The sequence below is a fragment of the Rhynchophorus ferrugineus genome, unplaced genomic scaffold (assembly GCF_030347505.1).
Source record: "Rhynchophorus ferrugineus isolate W39M unplaced genomic scaffold, kcgeb_rfMv2 rfM2, whole genome shotgun sequence".
NCBI lineage: Eukaryota > Metazoa > Arthropoda > Insecta > Coleoptera > Curculionidae > Rhynchophorus > Rhynchophorus ferrugineus.
In genome coordinates, this window is record NW_027472581.1 from 3,542,518 (window position 1) to 3,565,837 (window position 23,320).

The following is a 23,320-nucleotide window of genomic DNA, read 5'->3' on the forward strand; positions in this document are numbered from 1 at the left end:
ATTTCGATCACCCCCAGGGCCCGTTTTATTGGATAGATTAACTAACAGGTCAGTTGAAAAGTCCGCTGCCTGACATATAGAATGCGCCACTAGAGTTAAATTCATACGTTTTTTAGTTGACCTTAACTCTCAAAAGATGCGTGTATAAATTTGACAGCGACAAAAAATATTGCTTTTTGAAGGGAAAAAATACAGTTGAATCAAAAACTTGGCTTCATGCCGAGTTCCCAGACACTTTCCCAGGAAAATCAACCATCAAGGATTGGTATGTTAAGTTTAGAAGTGGTGAAATGAGCACCGGGGATGGTGAACGCAGTGGACGCCCTAAAGAGGTTCTTACCGACGAAAACATTTAAAAAATCCGCAAAATGATTTTGAATGACCATAAATTGAATATAATAGCAGACAATCTGAAGATATAAACTGAACGCGTACATCATATCATTCACGAATATTTGGGTATGAGAAAGCTCCGTGCAAAGTGGGTGTCGCGCGAGCTCTCTTTTAACCAAAAACAATGACGAGTTGATGATTCGGAGCAGTGGTTGAAGATGATCAAGCGTAACAAACCCGAATTTCTGCGTCGATATGTGACTACCGATGAAATGTGGCTACATAATTTCACTCCGAAGTTCAATAGAGAGTCACACGAGTGGACTGCACACGATGATTCCGCTCCAAAGCGTGGGAAAACGCAACAGTCGGCTGGCTAGGTTATGGCGACTGTATTTTGGGATGCGCATAGAATAATTATCATTGGCTATCTTGAAACAGGAAGGACCATCGACAGCGACGAAATGCAGCTTCACCAAGACAATGCACCTTGTCATAAGTCAGTGAAAATGGTGGCAAAAATCTACGAGTTGGGCTTCGAATTGCTTCCTCCTGTTCTCAGATCTTAAAAGAATGCTCGCTGGTGAGAAATTTTCGTCGAATGCAGAGGTGATCGCCGAAACTAAAACCTAGTTTGAAGCAAAGGACAAATCGTTCTACAAAAATGTATCGAAAAGTAAGAGGGTTGCTATAATCAGTGTATCACACTCGAAAGGAATTATGTTATGCATGTAAAAAATATAATTTTGCCTAAAAAATATATTTTACTATGGTATGTCGGGGACTTTTCAATTGACCAGTTATGATTTACTAATTTTTTTTTACATTAATTGATACTCTACCTGTGTCCTAGCAGATAATACATATACATCACTTGAGACCATCTCTTTTTAGCTCTTATTTTGGCCTTATCCTTTAAGTGGGCGATCATTTTGGTTTTCCCGGGCAGAGTCCACACCAGTCTGCCACCGTAAGGCGTGGGAAATATTTCCGGTGGCTTAATGCGAACCTTCGTTTTATGAACTTCGGACGCGGCCTCGGGGACCGTATCTAGTAAATCCATCACGTACGGGTTCAAATTGGGATCGTTATCGTTGCTCGACTTCCGCACGAAGGCGTCATCGAAGAATATATGAGCTGTAAGTTAAATTGTCGTCGTTAAACGTCACATATCAAAACACGTCTGTCCGGTCATTACTTTCCCATTCGTAGTAACTTTCGACGGGATACTGCAGGTATTGTTTGACGATTCTTCGAGCTGCTTGGTCTTCGTCCATCCTGAGGACGGATATAAGAAAATCCATCATCTCACTGCGGGTTTCATGCCACATAGTGGCGCATGCATATATTCTTGTTATAGAGTCATCATATTTATCCAATTCAATATCTATAAAAAAACATTCCAGATATTGGAAGAGAAGTGACAGATCTATGAAAAAATAATCCATATTTTTTTCATTATCAGCCTATAAATTAATTTTCAAGGATTGACAACGTTTAATGTCACTGTATATTAAATCGCATGGGGTACATTTTCAGCAACTTCAGGTATGTGTCATTTTGCCGAAGTATGAATAAAAAATATTTTCAGTGCGTTGATCCTAATGTCTGAATTTGTACCGAATAAATGGCCTTTGCTAGAAGTTTTACTTTATTATCTCAGTTTGTAAAAAAATGCAGCTGAAGGTCATCGAATGCTGCGTCAAGATTACGGCAAATATGCTCCGTCGACATGGAGCATATTTCATCATTTCAAGACATCATTGTTGGCACTGAAGATAAAGAACATTCTAGACAGCCAAAATTTTTTAAAGATCAGTATTCAGAAGAATATCAGTATCAAATCAGATCAGAAGGCTACCGATGGGTTATCAATTACTCGATAAATCAATCAATAGGTAAAGCTATCGACTATAATTGAAGCGTTTCAGTTGAGCACTGCGTGAAAAACTGACAAAGCTAAACCACATTTCATAAAACCGATTAAAACACACTTAGAAACACTAAAGCGAGAACTACTACCACACCCTCTGCATTATCCAGACCTTGCTCCTTCTGATTGCTACTTGTTGCGACATACGAGATATGACCTGCCTGAGCAGCCCATCACTCCTTACACAGACATTAAAAAATAGGTCGATTAGTCGATAGCCTCAAAAAATACATCGTTCTTTCGAGATGGAGTATGCAAATTGACTGAAAGATGGTAAATATTAGAAGCGATCGAAGGACAAATCTTTTAATAAAATGCATTGTAACAACATTTCCCAATAAAGCTTCAAACTAAACACCAAATATTTTATAGGCCTATATTTTTAATTTAAAGCAGTCATCGTAAGCCGTTTAAAGCCATTAAAATCTTATCTTTTGTATATAACAATAAATAATGTTGTTATAACTAAATTAAATACGTAATATAACTAATGTGTTTGTGATGGCTAGTTTGCGCTATGTTCTAGTAACTGAGCAGCACTAAAGTTAAAATCTAGCACATCCCTTACTCTGATCTGTTTTATACTCTGTTTTGTACCAACATTATTTCTCTAACTGTTGAGGTTTCATTCTATTAAGTCTTCTTAACAGGTTTGTGTTGTTCAACAACTAGTCCTACAGCTGAATAGTTCGATGTTTACATGTCTCATAGTTTGATCAATAGTATCCATCCATAGATATCTCCTTTTCTGTTCCTTAATGCTTTATTTTAGACATGCTGGATCATTTGGATCACTCTAGAGTTAAATTGCATAAGACCAACCGAGTTTCAATATTTCTTTATACAGGACCAGTTTTCTCGTTGTTCTTTGGCATCAACTTTCCAGCAGAGACTAGCATCCAATGTCATTTCCAGATACTTAGCTGAGCCAGCAAAAGGGACCAGGGTATCATTTATTCAAATAGGTAAACACTGTTTCTGTTTACTGATAAAATTTAAGTGTACAGCGCGCCAAATTTTAATCCAAGGGTTAATTCTGTCGTTGGAGGTTTGACACTACACTGGTACCTTGTTCTGATTTCGTTTGTTTCACACTAAGCATCTTCAATTCTAAGATATCTTTCTCATAAATAAGTTGGCTAAAGGGTAAAAGTTGTGCATATTTTTGTGGTATACTCAGGTTTAATTTGTAAGGCAATACTACCTGTCACAGTTTGTCACATTAAGGAAAACACTAAAGCTAGTTCAATAATGTTTTCTAAATCCAGACTGGTCGCGGGGGATCGTTATGTCTTTTCTATTATAGGTTTTAATCTCTTAACTAGTATTTTTATGTAAATTTGAAACAACGATATAGATATATCTTGAGCATGTCTACCTGATTTGGGATTCATTATTACATCCGCAACCTTCCATATCTTTCTTGAAAATTGCTTTAAAAGTTCACTAATAATCAAATTAAGGCCTGAGGCTACTATTTTGTGTTGATATGGTTTAAAATTTTAATTTCAATTGCTATTTGTTTTGCTTTTTGAGGACTTTATCCATCATTTGGATAGAAAACACTACCTAAGTTTTCTAGAAACCTATAGGCTTTTCATGCATTATTTCATTTTGCAGACATTAGAAGTTTTTTATATATATTTTAAAATTCAGCACAATCTTCACTAGGATCACTAAAATACATCTTCGAAAAAAAAATTCATATTAAAATCCCATATCATCCGTAGGAAATTTAAAAAAAAAACAGAAATAAAATAGCACGTCAAATTTCCCACAGTTAAGATTTAAATTTGACAAATAATGCCTGTTTTGCATTTATTGTAATAACAGATATTTCAATGTAGTAAAATTTCCTCCTTATTTTTAATACTTATATATGTGTGTATACTTATATATGTGTGTACGTATTGATAACATGGATTGCTTTTTCAGATAAATAATAAATGCATACATTACCCTGTCCTCCTTTGGGGGCTTCTTTTATGTTCCGTCTGTTTAAGGCAACAGATTGGTCAATGAAAAATGCGTCATACATAGGTTTGATGAACAGCTCCTCCGTTGAGGATAAAACGAAATTTCTATTGGTCCAAATATGTTGAGTTATCCATATCTAGAAATCCAAATAAAACTGAGTTTGGACATCCTCGGAAAAAATCTTCAAGTCTCCAAAATTATAAAAAGTGACTTCAATCCAAAGCAAGCACAAGACTATGATTTAATAACCGTAGATATATTGGAAGATATACCAAAACTGGCAATTATAAAACTAACCAATTTTATAAATGCTACATTCCTATTAAAACTTTTCTATATTATTATGATTCCGAAACCTGGAAAACCTCCAAATGGAGTATAATCTTATCCGCCAATTTCTCTACTACCAAAAATATCCAAAGTATTTGAAAAACTTTACTGCTAAAAAGATATATCATAGATAGAAAAATCTAATACCTTCACATCAATTTGATTATATTAACAATCATTTAACAATTAAGTAGATATATAAAGCATAAAAGAGATACTTACAATACGTATAAGTGGACCTAGGTATGGAGAATAAAAGTCAACGAGACTAAATCAATTCATATTGAAGTCACCTAGAACCAAATTGTTCATATACCAATAAATAAGAATATTACTATTATCCTATACAGTAATAATGCCAAACTTCCGGATAAGCCTTTACACAAAACTTTGTTGAAAGCATATCTAAAAGAAAAGAGCTTCAAACAAAGTACAAAAAAGCATATTGGTTATTTAGAAGAAAATCTAAATCTGTGCATAATAAGTTGGTAGTGTACTAAAACCTATATGGTTCCTATGAAACTAAGTTATGGAGATGTTCTACGAGATATATGTAAGAACATAAAACAAGTATTTTAGAATAAGTCCGAAGTCCTGAGAAGTATTCTGGATGCACTCAGATACCATAGCAACAATTACTTAAATCGAAATATTGGAACTCCAAATATTATACAAGAGATTAAGGGGTTCCTGACAAGATATGAGGAATACTCCGACCCATGATGACATCGAAGTGCTTCAACTCTTGAAAAACACTGAACTAGTACGCTGACTCATGTGATATTATATAGTTTTGTTTTGAAACGCACTAATTGGTAAAAATACTGAAAAATTCTACTAGTTTTTATTTTATAAGAGACTAAGTAAGGGCCAAAGGGTCTTTCTAAGAGGTCAATTGAAAATTCCCCAGCCTGATACATAGATGGCGCTACTAGAATTAAACCCATATTTTTTTTAACTAGCCCTAACACTCAAAAGATGCGTGTACAAATTTGGCAGCTGTCGGATCGTCAGTTTGTGAATTATAGCATTTTGGGTGAAGCAACTTTTGTTATTGTGAAAAAAATTGATAAAAACAAATTTCACGTATTGATAAAATATTGCTTTTTGAAGGGAAAAATACAGTTGAAGCAAAAACATGATAATGCCTTGATGCCGAGTTTCCGGACACTGCCCCTGAAAAATCAACCATCAAATATTGATATGCTAAGTTTAGACGTGGTGAAATGAGCACTTTAGACGTGAAGACAGTGAAGGCAGTGGACGCCCAAAAGAGGTTAATCCACAAAATGATTTTGAATGACCATAAATTTAAACTGCATGAAATAACAGACACTCTAAAGACATTAACTGAACGTGTACATCATATAATTCACAAATATTTATGTAACAGAAAGCTCTGTGAAAAGTAGGTGCCGCACGGACACACTTTTGACCAAAAACAACGACGAATTGATGATTTGGAGCAGTGTTTGAAGATGATATAGCGTAATATACCCGAGTTTTTGCGTCGATATGTGACAATGGATGAAACATAGCTCCATCATTCACTCCGAAGTCCAATCGACAGTCATCCAAGTGGAATGCACCCGATGAACCCGCTCCAAAGCGTGGTAAAACGCAACAGTCGACTGACAACGTTATGGCGTCTGTATTTTGGGATGCGCATGGAATAATTTTCATTGACTACCTTGAAAAAGGAAGGACCATCAACAGCAACTATTACATAGCGTTATTGGGCCATTTGAAGAACAAAATCGCCTATAAACGGCAGCATTTGAAGAAAAAAAATGTGCTGCTTCGCCAAGACAATGGACCATGTCAAAAATCCATGAATTGGGCTTCGAATTGCTCATCTCATCCACCGTATTCTCCAGATCTGGCCCCAGACTAGTTCCTGTTCTCAGATCTCAAAAGAATACTCGCTGTGAAGAAATTTTTCATCGAATGAAGAGGGGATCGACGAAACTGAGGCCTTTTTTGAAGAAACGGTCAAATCATACTATAAAAATGGCATCGAAAGGTTAAAAAAAATATGTTTTACTCTGGCAGGTTGGGAACTTTTAAATTGACCTGTTAGATATCGACCTAGCATTAAACCACTGTAGAGACAAATTGTAAGTTAGACGACAACAATAAGTTATAACATTTTAATAAATAAGCATACATCTAGACATACACCATTTAATTTAATATTACGAAATGAAATGTCTGAAACATGTATTTAAACATTACAACCAGATATAATTTTCATACAGCTAACATACTTTTTAAAATAAATACTGACCGAGCAAAAAATACGTTTTCAAAAAATTCGTCTCACGTTATAACTCCTGAAAAATAATACGAGTAATCTGAACAATACAGAACATTTTACATCAGCATATAAAGGTTTAAGCGTATTTACTTTTTATTCCTTCTGTTAACGACACGGCATAAACAAAACTACCGAAATACATTCGGAAAATGAAATATAAAATGTAATATCTGCCCCATAATCGTTTATAGTACTATAAACACGAATATAATATAACCATTTTGTCGCCTCAATTTTATCCTTTCGCCCTATATAAGCAATGATAAGTACTAAAGGGTCATATGAAAAGGTATAAAGATATCCGTATGTATTTACACGTTTTACATGTTCCTCGAATATATAAGTTTTACCGTTTTAGATAGACCCACTGAGTTAAGAGAACTAGTTTTACATTTATAAAGATATAAACGGCCATTTTATATATTCTTTCATATAGGGGTTTATAATGTTAAAAGATGTAACAGCTAAACCATTGGTGATTCAATGATATTTTAATACTAGTCTATCTTTTTGAAGGAATGTTCATTCTTTCATTGGGTATATTTTCTTCATTCCCATCCCGCCTACTTTCCGAAAAATGTGGAAGATGTGAGTGAAGAGCAAAGTTCACCAAGACATTAGAGAGGCACAAGAAACCAAAGTAATTGGACCATCTCAAGATATCAGAGCACTGTCGTACCTAGTATTGGGAACTATCGACTGAAATCTACTATCAATTGTTTAGTAATAGACTATTTTTTATCAGTGTGTCAGTCAACCGTTTTCAGTCGCTATTTTCGGTCCGAATGATTCTATTACTATTTACGATCGACTGTTTCAGTCATGTACTTTTAGTTACTATTTGTGGTTCTACTAGTTTCATTTGACTGATTTTTAACATTCTGGCTCTGTTAAGGTAAAAATATTAAAATAGTGAATGATAAATAGTAAAATACTTTTGACTGTTTTTATGGAAATAATAGGAAAATATTTCCATTGAACAATAAATAAAGAATTGACATTTTTAACACAAAAAAAAAACATCTTGAAATAAAATGTGTACATAATAATCGTTGTAATAACTAAATAAAAATAAGCAAAAACCTTATTTAACCTCTCTACTACACGTACTTTATATTCTACTATATAGAAACAATTTCGCTTAATACCTACCTAAATCTATTTATTTACTTATAATATTATTTTTATTACTACCAACTGAATGAATACTTTGAAGTCGGTGCCGAACCCAGGTAGTTATATTAATTTAGATTTATTTTGTCGGAAATTTAATTTTCCGTATATGTCACAAAATTATATTATTATTTTTGTATTATTATTATTTCCGTCTTATATACTACAGTTAATGCTTAGGAAGCAAACTGATCGCCTTTTGTACTGAACGACGCCCGATTTTCCATCACCTCAGTTAAACAATTATATAATAAATTTGAGCGTTTCCCTCGTTTTCCCCCAACAGATACTGAGTTGGTCAAATGGGACCACCTCAGAAGTGCAATCTTTCGAATAAAAAAATAATTTTGAAAATTGGTTTACAATTGAGAACTGAATCGGTGAATATACATAAAAAAAATAGACAGTTAAACATAGAACGTCCTCCTTTTTCACATTCGGTTAAAAATACCTTACTACCTTTAAAAAAAGGCAATAAAGTTTGTGTGTTGTGTGAGGCTTAAAAAATATGGTGGCTGCTTAGAAAACATTCCGGATTAACCATCTATTACAATTTGTTATTATATTTATAATTTTTGTAGTCAGTGTGATTTCAAAATTATTGTTTTCTTTTATTGTTCTGCAGGACTTCTTCACAGCTTAACGCGTCATGATATATTAAAAATGATGGCATCCGCAAAGACCTAAGAGTAAAACGAACTAAATAACAGGTCAATTGAAAATTCTCCGCCCTACGGTAGTAAAACAAATTTTTTTGGCAAAATGTTCTTTTATTCAACATAATTCCCTTTAAGAATGATACACTGACTATAGCGACTCCAACTTTTTGATACCATTTGTACCACGATTTGTTTTTTGCTTCAAAATAGGACTCAATTTCGGCCATCACCTCTTCATTCGCGAAAATTTCTTCTCAGCGAGCATTCTTTATGATATGAGAACAGGAAATAGTCTCTGGGGGCCAGATCTGGGAATACGGTGGGTGAGGAAGTAAATCGAAGCCCAACTCACGAATTTTTTCCATCGTTTTCATTGGCTTTTGACACGGTGCTTTGTTTTGGTGAAGCAGCACTTTTTTTGTTCAAATGCGGCCGTTTTTCGGCGATTTCGTCCTTCAAACTGTCCAATAACGCTATGTAATAGTCGCTGTTAATGATCCTTACTTTTCCAAGGTACTCAATGAAAATTATTCCATGCATATCCCAAAATAAAGACGCCATAACCTTGCCAGCCGACTGTTGCGTTTTCCCACGATTTAGGGCGGGTTCATCGTGTGCAGTCCACTCGGATGACTGTCGATTGGACTTCGGAGTGAAATGATGAAGATATGTTGTCACATATCGACACAATAACTCGGATTTATTACTCTTGGTCATCTTCAAACACTGCTCCAAATCATCAACTTGTCGTTGTTTTTGGTAAAAGTGAGCTTGCGCGGCACCCACTTTGCACAGAGCTTTCTCATACCCAAATATTCGTGAATGATATGATGTACACGTTCAGTTGATAACTTTATAGTGTCTGCTATTTCATTCAATTTTAATATACGGTCATTCAAAATCATTTTGTTGATTTTTTAAAAGTTTTCGTCGGTAACAACCTCTTTTGGGCGTCCACTGCGTTCACCGCCTTCAGTGCTCGTTTCACCACGTCTATTCATAGCATACCAATCCTTGATGGTTGATTTTCCTGCGGCTGTGTCCGGAAATTCGGAATAAATTAATTACACAGTTTAACCTTACACAGACCTAATCGGAGATTGAAGAAACAAAATTATGTTTCGGGCTGAAATCTTAACATCTGAATATTACAAACAATATTAAGTAAAACTTACTAGACAGCGAATAACTAAACTTAAAAGAAGATCAATTATATTTAGAATAAACGGTAATATTACCTGCGAGACGAGCCATAATAACCATATCCAGGCATATTCATCCACCAAAAACCCTATCATATCTTTGCTAGGCGGTACGTTGAAAAATAAATAAGCTGGCGAGTATGCATCGAAATAAACACATTTATCTTCTATATAGGGACCGCATAGGCTTATGAGTAATGTGAGTAATATAGGGACGGTGAGATTAATAGGTAATGCAAATCCAGCAACTGTAACATAAACATTACAATTAAATTATAATAACGTAATAAAAGGAGATAGACTCACTTTGAATCATGATTTTACAGGCAAATTTTCCGAATGCATAACAAATATAGGTTGCAGTAACATTTATTAAAAATATTCCTATATTGAATAATGTATCGTTGTAATTCTGGTAAATTACTCCAGTGCTTATAGCACTGTTCAGATATTCAGCATTGTCACCTAATTGAAATTGAACCTAAAATATACATTAATTGTTATAAATACACTTTTTTAATTAATTTACTTATTTGGGTCCCTTGTACACATGTATATTGTTTGTCTACGATGGTATAGTATATCCAAAGTGTTTTCGTACATACGTTATCATGATCTTTAATGTATTGCCTGTCGCATTTTGTAAAATAATTTTAGAATCTGACAATATTTGCTTTCCCATTTTATTCTAGTAAACGATTAAAAAGAGACACATACTATCTGATAAGTTCGAACGTGTAACCGAGATAGCCTGTCAAAGTCGTCCGGTTGTCAGACGTATGCAAAATTCTTCAAAATAATAGCGATAAGAGTTTACAAACCGGCAAGAATTATATTAATGCTTTGCTTGTCTAGATAAATTTCAAATAGCTGCTTATTATTACTCTGATTCAAAAATTCCGCGGCCAGACAAAACAGATTACGGCTCTAATCAGTTGCTTTGAATGGGAACGAGATAACGGAGGCCCCTTTTACCAGTAAAACTCGTTGGAGACGTAAGCATTTTTACTCCTAAATATTAATCTGCTGCGATTTTTATTGAAAATATATTTAGCGTGTTGCAGCTGCACTGGATATTAACATGACACGGTCACTGAAATATTCCATAAAATGAAAAATATGATTTTGTGTTCACCGAAAAAAAAACCGTCCTCATACGAAGCGTCCTCATACGAAGCGGGTGAAAAATGATGATCAGCTTTATGTTAGCTCTATCAGAGATTAAATATATGAAACGTACAAAAGCAGTGAGCAGTTTTTCAATACAAACATAATTTAATACAACTATTTCAAAGAAAATTGTTAGTCTTAAAAGTAACGAAGAAGTCAAATGGAACTTCCGGATATTGCTTTTAAAAGCATAACATTTTTAAAAGCATATAATAAAATGAAGGAAAACTTATTATTTCAATTTATGTACTTAGATGAGACATGGATATTTCAAAATGGGATCAATAGACCCCACGGTCATTCATGGCAAAATTATTATAAATATAGCGTTAATACAACAGAAGTTGAAGGAAAAAGGTAAATGTTGAAATAACAATTGATTAGGTTTTATTAGTCACAATATTTGTTAATATTCATTGTAGTTACATTGTACTTCGTGGTGGAGATAGGAATGGTTAATAACACCTTCAGTTTAGATGAACTCGATACCACACATTCAGGAAGAAATTGACATATAATGGAATTGTAAAGAGATTTTAGAAAGATTGGATTAGCAGCTTAGTTATTCACTTGAATGAAACTTTCTGAATATGATATAATTTAATGGTACCAATTTCTAAGATAGGGTGCAAGTAAAAGATCAGTAAAAGATCAGTATATAATTAATAAATGGTAATTGTAGGATATCTTATTGTAGAGTGTAAAAAATGTATATGCACAGATATGTGTGTAAATGTTCAGAATAAACTTGAGAATTTGGTTAAAATTTATTTAGGAGAAATATAGTGATATTAAAATGTCTTTACAGGCAAACACTCTATCGAAGAACACAAGAACCTAACGTAAAATGTCCATATGCTCTATAGTCAAAGTAAAATATATTACTTAGATATACAATAGTTAATTAGGTGGACTAGGCATCCAGGGGATACAACTATAAACGCTCCTAGAACTTTTAACACATACGTGGTATGGAATAGAGTTAAATGTAAATATAATCAAATATAACCCTAATCTACAAACAATTACAACTGTATACTTAATGCATATAAAGATTTATATTAGGTACAGAAGACATGTATTATGTATAAATAACAAAAAAATAATTAAAATATTTTTCCTTTCTGAGATGCTCCTAATAGTTCTGAAAATATGAGAATATGACACATGAGAATATGTTTTTGTCGATCCACAGTACATCCACAGTACGATATTTTTTTAAATTCCTTTAATTTCCGAAATTCCTTTTCCTCCAACCTTATATATACTTGTTATCAACATTACTTAACATAACATTCAAATTCCAATTACTACAATTCAAATTACGTCATATATATCACTCCTACCTCTTTAATAACATCCGCACATATTTTCAATAAAATTGTTTCATACATTTTTGGACTGCCTTACAGTTTTATGTATCCCCATTATACTTCAAAGGGCTTCAAAATTGAACAAGGGTGAACTTTCTCAGTATATGGGCGGTATTAAATATTTACGTATTCATATTTTATATCCTTTTGTCCGTATATTTTTATAATATTTTAATATATAGGGCGTGGTATCATAATGGCGTTTTATTTTTGTAATGCGTATAGCAAATATTGATGAAATGTGTAATACTTAATATTGATAGATAACATATCATTTTACTTTCCAAAAATCTTGTGAAATTTTCTTGATTGAAAAAGTTGTTTGGTGTATTAAAAGAATCCTCCAAATTTCTTTAATCAAAACTGAATATATTATAAGCGTTAAGGTTGGCTGGTTATTTGTAGCAACTTAATTCTTTACACTCAGACTATCATGGTTAATATCAATCCATTAGGCTAACAGTTATCAGTACATTGTTTTTTATAACAATAATTAATAGTCCAACCATTTGTCTGCTATACTAACTAATCGAGAAAAATACTCATAGCATCAGGGAACATTATATTGGGGAGACAACATCTTGATGAAAACAGTCTCACCATTTTAAGGTGTCCAAAAAGTTTAATAATTGTTATTAGATATTTTATTGTTATTCCCAAGATACTTTTAAATGATAAAAATAAATCAATAAACAATCAGCAATATGTAAAAAAGAACAGGCTAATTGCTAATAGGCTCAGAAGCTACTGAGATGCAACAACTTTTTCAGTAGAAAACAATAAAGTTTCAACAAATCTGGTTTAGCAACAGGTATAATTATTTTTTATTAAAAACCAAAAACAACAAATGATTTACGATTTTTTACAAATTGTAAAACACTAATTCTCAAAAATTAAGCAATTTAACCATATTATTAAAAAGTTATATTAAAAATATTATACTTACTTCTGTGATTGTTATAGGATGTTCTGAAAACGCCTCTAAAAACTCAGTGAAAAGAAAAATGCACTTGCCATCAACCAAATAAAAATAGAGTAAAGTCGTGGACAGAAACAACATGCACTTCATTATTGACACTATACTGTAAGTGAAATACATATTTTTGGCAAGATCCGTCTTGGGCTGATCCTTCTGATTCAAGAAATAGGTCTGCAAACGTATATATTACAAACAAATTATTAAAACAATATCAAACTATTTCTAATTCAGTTATGCAGTTCATTGTTTCTATTTATAAATCAATTAAGTAATTATAATTTAAATAATTTGAATGCAACCCATTGTAATACCTATTGTAACTGCATCTATTATTTTATAATTTTCGCGAGAAATATTGTTTTTTTATCAAAAGATCTCGGACATAGAGGCTAATAATTTTCTAACAATTTTCTGTGATTATTTGCTATATATGGCAAATCTATTCACCTATAATAATATGTACATCTTCAATTAATCTATAAAGTTTTTTGGAGGGTATTTAGTTTAGTTAACATTAAGCGTTTTATTTGCGAACTAACCAGAATATCTCTTTATTGTTATATCACGTGGACATGGAACAATATTTACTCTACTATATACAATAACTTCCAGAGTTCAAGATAAAAATATCGTTGTTGTAGCTTTCAAGATTCATCTATATGTCGCCATTTTCCGACCAATTTATATTTGATCATCCACTGTTATACCTAGTTTGATTAGGTGGTTATATAAAGATGTTATTTAAAATATGATCAGATAGATAGATAACATCTTAACAACTAATTGATTTTTACCTGATTTTATCAACAAAAATGTGCACAGAATAATGTAGTTTGCATTTTGAATACATTACTAGAACTAAGTTTCAAGTGAAACTTTACGTTACTGATGTATACTCATTCATCATTATAGATGCGAAATCGTTCCATATAATGCATAACAACTGTTGTATATACATACGACATTTGAATATACATATAAATATACTTAATTTATAATTCAGTTGCATATTTACTATATAATTTATTTTCTATCTTACCACTATTTTTTCTGGGAAAAAGTTTTCCCACCATCCCAAGGAAATTAGCAAAACAGACGCAGGTATTAGATACAATATTGGTCGATTCTGCGTCAATGGCCATACGACGCAAGCAGATAATTGTGCCAAAATTGCGAGAATATCTATTATAATTGTGTAATTATTGCTCGACTGGAACTTCTTGGTGTTAAAGACAGATCCTGAAATATATAACAGTCATGTAAGAATAATAAATAAATATTAGTTGAATATTTTAATTAATAATAATTAATTTTGAGTTCTCTCTTCAGATATAACTGGAGATTTTACCTTTTACTACGGTTCATTATCTGATATTACGTTTTTACAGAAAAACACTTTTTTCAGTGATAAATTTAACATGCTTCGAATGCTTTTCAAAAGTTTTCTTTCCATCCCTATGGAGTTCATATTTTTAAACCTATTTTATTGCAACAACATTGGTTTTATCCATTCGTTGAATATACAGGGGGAAACCACCTTGTTGCATCTTGGCAATACTGCTTTACGTAATTTTTATTACGTAAATAATGCCGGGCATATACACAGTGCTTTGCTCTACAAGCGATCAGTTAAAAGTATGATGTATTCGACTTCTTTAAAAGTTTCACAAGCGACATTATCCACGGTATTAACAGCATATATGAAAAATGTCATGAACTGAGAGAGATCGACGAATATAAACAATAATTGTGGCTAAACAGCATAAAACTAAAGCGGCCAAAGTGACACCAGAACCAAACAGTCACTAATACTGTTTTGACGAAACCAATATGGCGGGAGCTCCACAAAGCTAACATTCATGGTAAGGCAGTCATTGCGAGACCATCTTATTCATGTCATTGGCCTGATATTTGCTATGACTAGCATATTGCTGCCAAACACTTCCGTATTAAAAGATCGTAAGGCGCTCAAAAACATAGCCAGTAGTGCTTATCAATTATAAGCACAACTACCAGACCTCAACATAATTGAGCCATTAAGGGGGAATTAAGAGAATAGGAGGTCCCCTCATGCTCTGCCCCAATCATTGAGGTAATTGACGAGCGTTATGCAACAAGAATGGGACGATTGATGGGAAAATGTTTAGAAACGAGTCTGAGAATCTGTTTCGCAAAGAATTTCAGCTGTTTTAAGATCAAGTTGTGGCTCAACACTTTATGAATAAATAAATACTGTATATACTCCAGGTTTTCACAGTATTTTATCACACACATTTTATCTGGAATCACAACTTAAATCACAACTTAAATCACTCGCAATTTACAAATTAATGACATAACTATATTAATTAATTAATTAAAAAAAAAGAGCTGTTAACTTGTAATCTCGGATTTAATAAACTAAAAGTGGCGCTACTTCTGAATCATCTATGCCAATTATTACCCATATGAAATATTGATAATGAGAAGAAGGAAATAAATCTGTAAATTTTGGTGCATATACGGATTAGATGTTTATATATGTATATATATATATATACATATATATATATATATATATATAAGCATTATCTCTTAATCAGCCACATCTATTGGTGAAAAATATGAAGTGACAATGTAAACAATTGTAAAATTAAGAACCAGCAATCTAACCTAAAATAAACTTCAGATTCTTTGGTTTTCATACTTTTCGAATAACGTACTTGATTGTCAGGGAAAAAGAAGAGTTTTCTGTGAGGTATTGTTACTGGTGATGAACAACAGATTTACTACGAAATTTTTAAGCCACAGGTTACTTCAGAAACTAGCTGTAATATATTGTTGTCCATATGGTAAAATCATTATGATATAGAATATTAGGAGCTGCGAAGTCTCTTACTGTAGATGTCTATCGATATTAAGTGAATAAGTTTAATGTCCCATCGTTACAAGAACACCAACAATAGCCAGTAACAGACGCAAAGTCATACATTACAAAAAATGTGGAAGTGCGACAATCAAAAGCGCTTTAGACAAAGTACGACCATGTCGAAAGAAAGATGAGAGATGTGGAAAATAAAGGCAATTTTTCTCGGTAAATTAAAATTTAGAAGTAAAATAATTACCAGAATACATGTATACACCTAATAATATGACTAAACCGTTACGCTATATTACTGTTGACTAAGTGGAACATATTTTGTTCTAGTAATAAGTTAAAACTTGAAATATATAATAAATTTATGTCAATATATATTAAATAATTAGTCATAGTTATATGTTAACAATTACCTATTGAGGGTATTAGGCAGATTGCATTTGCTAGCATAGCTCCCTTTATAACGTCAAGCTCTGGTAAAACCCCGAACACAAACAATGCACTTCCAATGGCTGAGAGGGATTCGACTCCTAACCGTCCGAGGAAATCTCTTGGCTTAGGGTAGACCCAGGTCTTAAATATTAAAATGCGTATTGATCTGGAAATAAGTTACAAACAGTAAGATTATTTTTTAGAATCCATCTTTTTTACATAAATTACTAACCTTAATAACGTTCCTAATTCAGGGACAGCATAGGCAAATATAATCAGCCAAATCCAGGTAGCACGTTCACTATCAGAGTTAGTGTAGACATACTCTCTGTCGACATCTTGAAAAATGGAAAGTTTTAGTTTCAAATAAATTAATATTATAGGATAATCTACGTAGAATAAACTCGAGAATTTTAACGAGAATTATTTTTAATTAAGTTATTATTTATTCTTAAAAACACTGAAATAGTATGACCAACTGAGTGAGCAACTGTATGGTGTGGTACTCATGCTTGAATTATCGTTGGTCCCTATCTTTTTGAAAACAACCAAGATGTAGCAGTTACTATTGACTGCTGAACGGTACCAAGACATCATTTGAAATTGTCTTGTGCCTGAAATGGAAGAGCAAGGACTAGAGGACATGTAGTTTCAGCAAGATAGGACCAGAGCACACACAGCTCGTTCAAAAATTCAATAATAAATGACGTTTTTCCACGAAGACTAATTTTGCCCAAGTAGCTATTTAGCATAGCTAGCCAGATCACCGGATTTAATAGCACTAGACTTTTCTTTTGGGTTTTTTTAAATCAAAACTTTATGTGCATAAACCTCAAACAATTCAACATCATAAAGACAATATTTGTTAAAAAAATTGAAGAACTTCAGCCTCAGATGTTGCCGGGCGTCATGAAAAATACCTTGAAATGTGCCAAAATTTGCTTAGCGAATGGCAGTCACCATTTGGCTGATATAATTTTTCAATCATGACGAGAAAATAACGAAAAGGCCAAATAAACTTTTTGTGAGAACCAAACTTAGTTATCTTTTCTTTGAGCAGAGTTATAGGCAATCAAAATGGTAGCGCAACTTTTGCCCCATGTTGTAGTTCATATTTTGAGCAAGCAGTTTCACTGATATCGCAGACAACATCTTGAATTTCTACCAATATGGAAAAATAATTTTCATATACTTGCACTATTTTTTATGCAAAAGTTCCAAAAAAACAAGGATAGGCTTGACAAATGCTATAGAGATTCCGCACTACCAATTTCAATGAAGGGGTTACTGAGTTCTATTGTGTTCGGATCAATACAAGTCATATCGAAAGTTCAGATCGCCCATAAAAGTTTGGCACGCTAGAAGTCGTTGATGAAATCCACGGCATGATATTGGATCGGAGAAAGAAAGAACGTGAAATTCCCGAGACTTCCTGCGACCATTTTCTGTTTTGAAATGGTTCCAAACCTGAAGAAAAGGCTGGTAAGAGGTTTGGGTAAAATGAAGTATTATTTGGAAGTAACACGGCTGGTGCACACCAAAATGTTAACAATTATTAATGTTGCTAATGTCATATTAACAAAAATTTTAACAATTAATATGTATGAATATCGTAGGAATATTGACAGAGCATAAAAACTCGGAGAAAAGTCGGAGAAACTTTATGACCAAACTGGCGAAATAAGGAGAAAATGATTGAAAATATATTGACTGAATCGAATTTACATTTTAAATTGAACATCAAAAATACTTATTATGATATCAAAGTAATTGTTGTAAACACAATTGTGTAAACAAAATGTATTTACTTATCAATTTTTATCTCAGTTTTTCATTAACAGATTTGTTGAAAGTACATGTAACTCGTTGAACTTATAGTCAAATATTATTGGTAATATGAAGAGATATAACGTAAACAATAAAACAATTACCTTTTAAGATAATGTTTTTTTGAAAACACAGTAATATATGCAGCTTACCTATAAATTTATTGCAATATTGTTTAGTAACATTATTCTTAACTTGTGATGTCATAAAAAGTAACGTAGTTTTCGATAGAACTGCAGATATAAGTACCACGGTAAATATTATGATAATAGTTGAGACTTTTAGTACTTTCACGCCATTTTCAATCCATTTTGACTCCACCGTCGATCCAACATCGGGTTTCTTGTGAAGTATTTTAAAAGAATCCCATGGTTTTATAGTTTCACCGCCCCTAGAAAGAATATATGGGTATTATAAGCTGTTCAATAAACTTTGTCGTTTTATTTTACGATTTCAAATAAATTAGATGTACTTCGTTAGTTAGCATAATCTTTATTTTTATCTCAATCAAGGCATGGATTTCAGTCCTGAAAAAAATACCGATCCACTACTCAGATGTCCTCCTTAAGGGCAGTTAAACCTAGCGCATAGAATACAGTGGCATTTTGAGATGTTCGAGGGGTTGTTGATGTTCTATGAATTTTTACTTTTTACGCCGAATAACTTATTCTGGAAACTGAGCCAGAAACCAAGATGTTAATGAAGCAACATCATAATGCCTAATATTCCTAGTAGAGACATCTTGACTAATTTACTTTCCGACAGTCAACCAATCATCAAAAACCCCATAATTCCAGGAAACTTATTAAAGAAGTAAATATGGAGGTAAATATAATACAAAATATTCCGTTAATTAATTGAACATATTTGTGTACAAATATCATCAGTTTAACTATCCGAATTTCTATTTAATTCGTCATTTTGTTATCTTATCGACATAAGTGAGAAATACTCATTTTTTACCATAAGAGAAATACCAACTCGAGAAGGTTTTAACTTTAATATACAATTATTATTATTAAAATACATCGAGTACTATTTCTGGTCATAATTTAGATAGATTTGGCATACAATACTTTTTTCAAATAATATATTTAGAACTTAAACGAAGTAACGAACTGAAGTGGAAGCATAAGCGAAATATGTATTAATTAGACAATCGCTATTGATTGCAGTTATTGTGTCTAAACCAAGTATTTATGGGAAAATAGTCGTTATTTGCGACAAAGAGAAATGGTTAACTTTAAATTACTTTTTCTAATTATCATGTGATCTAATTTAGCACATAACTTTACATATCATAAATAGACTTAGAGCTTAAGACTTACAGCTCTGACTGTAGCTGCTTAAGTGACATAAACGGTAATTTCTTGAACCAAATTGAAGTGGTTCCAAACCTAAGGAGGCTGTTAAGAGATTTGGGCAAAATGAAATATTATTTGGAACTAAAGTGGCTGATGCACACCAAAATGTTATTAGTATCTAGAAATTAATATGTATGAATATCGTATGAATATTGATGGAGCATCAAAACTCATTACTCAAAACTAATTTTATCGATACGGTACCAAGTGTGAGAAACTTTATGACCAAACTGGCGAAATAAGGAGAATTTTTTTTTATTATTTAATTAATATATTGTTACTAGTCGTTTCCTTCTAATCTACAATTTGTCTCTATGATAATTTAAATCTAGGTATATAACTAGTAGGATCCATCGGCCCTATCTCAGTCTCTGGTAAAATAATGTTTATACATGTCACTGCTGAATTTTTTAATATATGCACCTCACTACACAATACTACACAAGATCAAATGGTTTGATTCTTTTGAGTCTGTGTCCTGTTCTGGTGGTATCCAATAGTTGTAATATTTCAATATTCGTGTGAGAATGGAGTCTTTCCTCATGCCCCTTGCAATTCTCTTGATATCTGGTATCTGGAGGTCTAAATGTAGATAATGAGTCCTATAGTATTTGGGTGCACCCATAATACTTCTCAGGACTTTGTTATGAAAAATTTGTACTTTATTTATGTTACTCTTTGCAGAATATCCCCATAATTGAACTCCGTGTGTCCATATAGGTTTCAATATTTGCTTATATAATAGCAATTTATTATGTACTGATAATTGTGATTTTTTTCCAATTAGCCAGTACATTTTCCTATATTTCAATTCCAGTCCTTTTCTTTTCTTCTTTATATGTTCCTTCCAGCGAAGTTTTGCGTCGAGATTCATTCCGAGATGTTTAGCGTTGTTGCTATAGGGAATGATAGTATTATTTAATGTTATGGGTGCTTGTACGGTCTGTTTAGAGGTGAACTGCATATGTACAGATTTACTTTCATTAATTATTATTTTCCAAGCTTGTGTCCAATTATTTATATTGTCACTTGCCTGTTGTAATTTTCGTGAGTCTTCTTCACTATTGTCTCCGATAGCTATAATCGCAGTATCAGGAGAAAATAATTTAAAATGTATTGACTGAATGGAAATTATATCTCTGACTGGAGCTGCTTAAGCAAAATTAATGGTAATTTTTCCAACTATATTTCTAAATCAAAAAAAATAGTCATCAGAATGTACTGCAATCACTGAGAACCTTCCGAAGATGTTCAAGTTATAACTTCAATATTTAGAAATGAGCATAGAATTGTGCTCATATATTGGAAAGTTAAAAGTAATAATAGCAAACATTCATGGTGTTACTAGATCGACTTAAAATAGAAATCACAAAAATGTATAATAAAAAGTACTCTTTCATCAGGTAGATGCATGTTATTTCAAGCGGTCGAAAGCCAGCGTCAAATTGGATAAATTTTAAATCTAATTTCGTTGACGGTTAGTTTTTTGGTAATCTCCAAAAGACTTACAAGAAATGGAGAAGATGTTATAAACTCCTGATATTTATATACAAAATATGTTTTCACTAATAAGTTGTTGAGCAACAATTTGCTTTTAAAACAGCTGCAATTCATTGCGAAATTCGTATAGTGTCTGAATAGTTTCCAACAAAATGTTGTCCCATTCTTGTACCAAACTATAGTACAAGGAGTTGGAAATCTACTCCTCATTTTCTGCGTTAAAACTCCCACAGTGGTTTGATTATGTCGAGGTCTGGCGATGGTGCTGGTCTGGGAAGATGTTTCATGATATTCTGATGCTCTTCAAACTTAGACTGAACCTTTTTGGCTGTATGTATGAACGCATTATAATCTTGGAATATTCCAGTATTTGCAGCAATACGTTAGTCGTGGTAAAAACTTCATCACTGATGGTTTCAAGATATCCATTTGCAGTAATCCAGCCAGTGATGTGAATGAGACGGCCAGCTGAATATCGCGGTATTGCTGCCCAAACCATACCTGGAAACCTCCCCATGTTTGACCGTAGGGCAGGAAGCAGCTAGTGTGAATAGTAGGACACTTATACATCAACATGGACGTTTATAGGAAACAATGTATATCAATTTTGCCTAGTTGTGTTGGAAAAAATAATGATCATTATTCAATATACCTACAATTCTAAAAACAACATAAAGCTTATCTAATTAACTCATTAAATCTTTATCATTAGACTTAATAACCAAAATCTATGGAGTACATCCGTGAATATATAAATATGCAAAAGAATATCACTTTACCTTTCACTTTCATCAGGCAAAAATGTGTCATACTCGTCTCCTCCCGTGTCATAAATGTCCATTTTTAAAAAGGAAAAATCAATACAATAGAAATTTTTTAAAAAATTCACGATTCAACCATCACCTTGTCTTTCACGATATTAGACATTTATTTTTTTATTAAAACATTATCAATATCAAGTTTCGCTAATCAGTGAGATTAGCATCATTGAATTATAATATCGCCGTGATTTATTGGACAGGATTAAGAACGAAGATTGACGGGACAATGCCTAATACATAAAACATTTATTTTTATCTAAAATAAATATTTTGAGTCACTAAAAATACCAAAAATTAACAGTGTTTTATTTTATGTTGTTTTGGTTCAAATTAGGTAGTTTGCCAAAGAAAATATTGCCGGCGTAGTTGTAAAGGCGACAGAACGCTCCGCCTTCTGTTGCGATAGTCGCAGCTTCAAATCCTGCTGCGACATGGTCGTAAATTTATGTTTGTAATTGTTTAGTAATATATTTGTGATTGTCCTAGGCAAGAGTGCAAAATCCGATAAGGAAAATTATCCTATTCACGTCAGTAACCAAGCTGGGTAAGGCCAGACGTCTCCTGGGATAATTTATAAGTTGGTCACTAACCAGTCGGTAGGCTTGATGCCGATGACCGTTGTTCGGAGCCCACGTTAAACAGGAGGTCCAGTCCTAGTCCTATATATTGACCAAAAAAGTTTTCATCACTATGTATAAATGTTTGCCATATTTCGAGTGAAAGATGTGCATTTCTTCAGCATTTCATTACGAATCTAAAGGTATTGTCTGCTATCTGGTGAGATCTCTGGTTACGGCCGAACTTCCCATTCCAATGTATTCTAAACAATGCTTACAACGTATAGCAGTTTTCCAGGTATCCAATACTTTATCCAGTTTATTCATCAAACTTCGGTAGATATCTGCAATAATCATTTCATTAGGGGTTAGTAAGTTATAATATATTAAAGCTGTAAGAGCCATGAACACTCAGCTTCCGTGTCCTGGACCTAATCATGAATTTTTGCAGTTAGAATTGTCGTAGTAGCAATTTTCAGATAATTTTGATGGTTTTATTTGAATTTTCAAGTTTTG

The 23,320-nt window shown here is 32.8% G+C and overlaps 1 protein-coding gene across 1 annotated transcript in view; it reads right to left on the reverse strand.

Moving 5' to 3' along the window:
• The window catches only part of LOC143190413 (chitin synthase chs-2-like), a 35,629-nt gene extending 13,286 nt beyond the window's left edge, over positions 1–22,343 (reverse strand). Inside the window, exons 1-11 of the mRNA XM_076394672.1 lie at positions 22,206–22,343; positions 18,715–18,953; positions 16,968–17,073; positions 16,717–16,901; positions 14,486–14,685; positions 13,414–13,617; positions 10,231–10,405; positions 9,961–10,172; positions 4,226–4,379; positions 1,532–1,720; positions 1,176–1,470 (exon numbers count right to left, since the gene is read on the reverse strand). Of these exons, the coding sequence (XP_076250787.1) occupies positions 1,176–1,470; positions 1,532–1,720; positions 4,226–4,379; positions 9,961–10,172; positions 10,231–10,405; positions 13,414–13,617; positions 14,486–14,685; positions 16,717–16,901; positions 16,968–17,073; positions 18,715–18,953; positions 22,206–22,267 (2,021 nt within the window). The 5' untranslated portion in view covers positions 22,268–22,343. The remainder of the gene's footprint in view (positions 1–1,175; positions 1,471–1,531; positions 1,721–4,225; positions 4,380–9,960; positions 10,173–10,230; positions 10,406–13,413; positions 13,618–14,485; positions 14,686–16,716; positions 16,902–16,967; positions 17,074–18,714; positions 18,954–22,205) is intronic.
• Between the last annotated feature and the right edge of the window lie 977 nt (positions 22,344–23,320).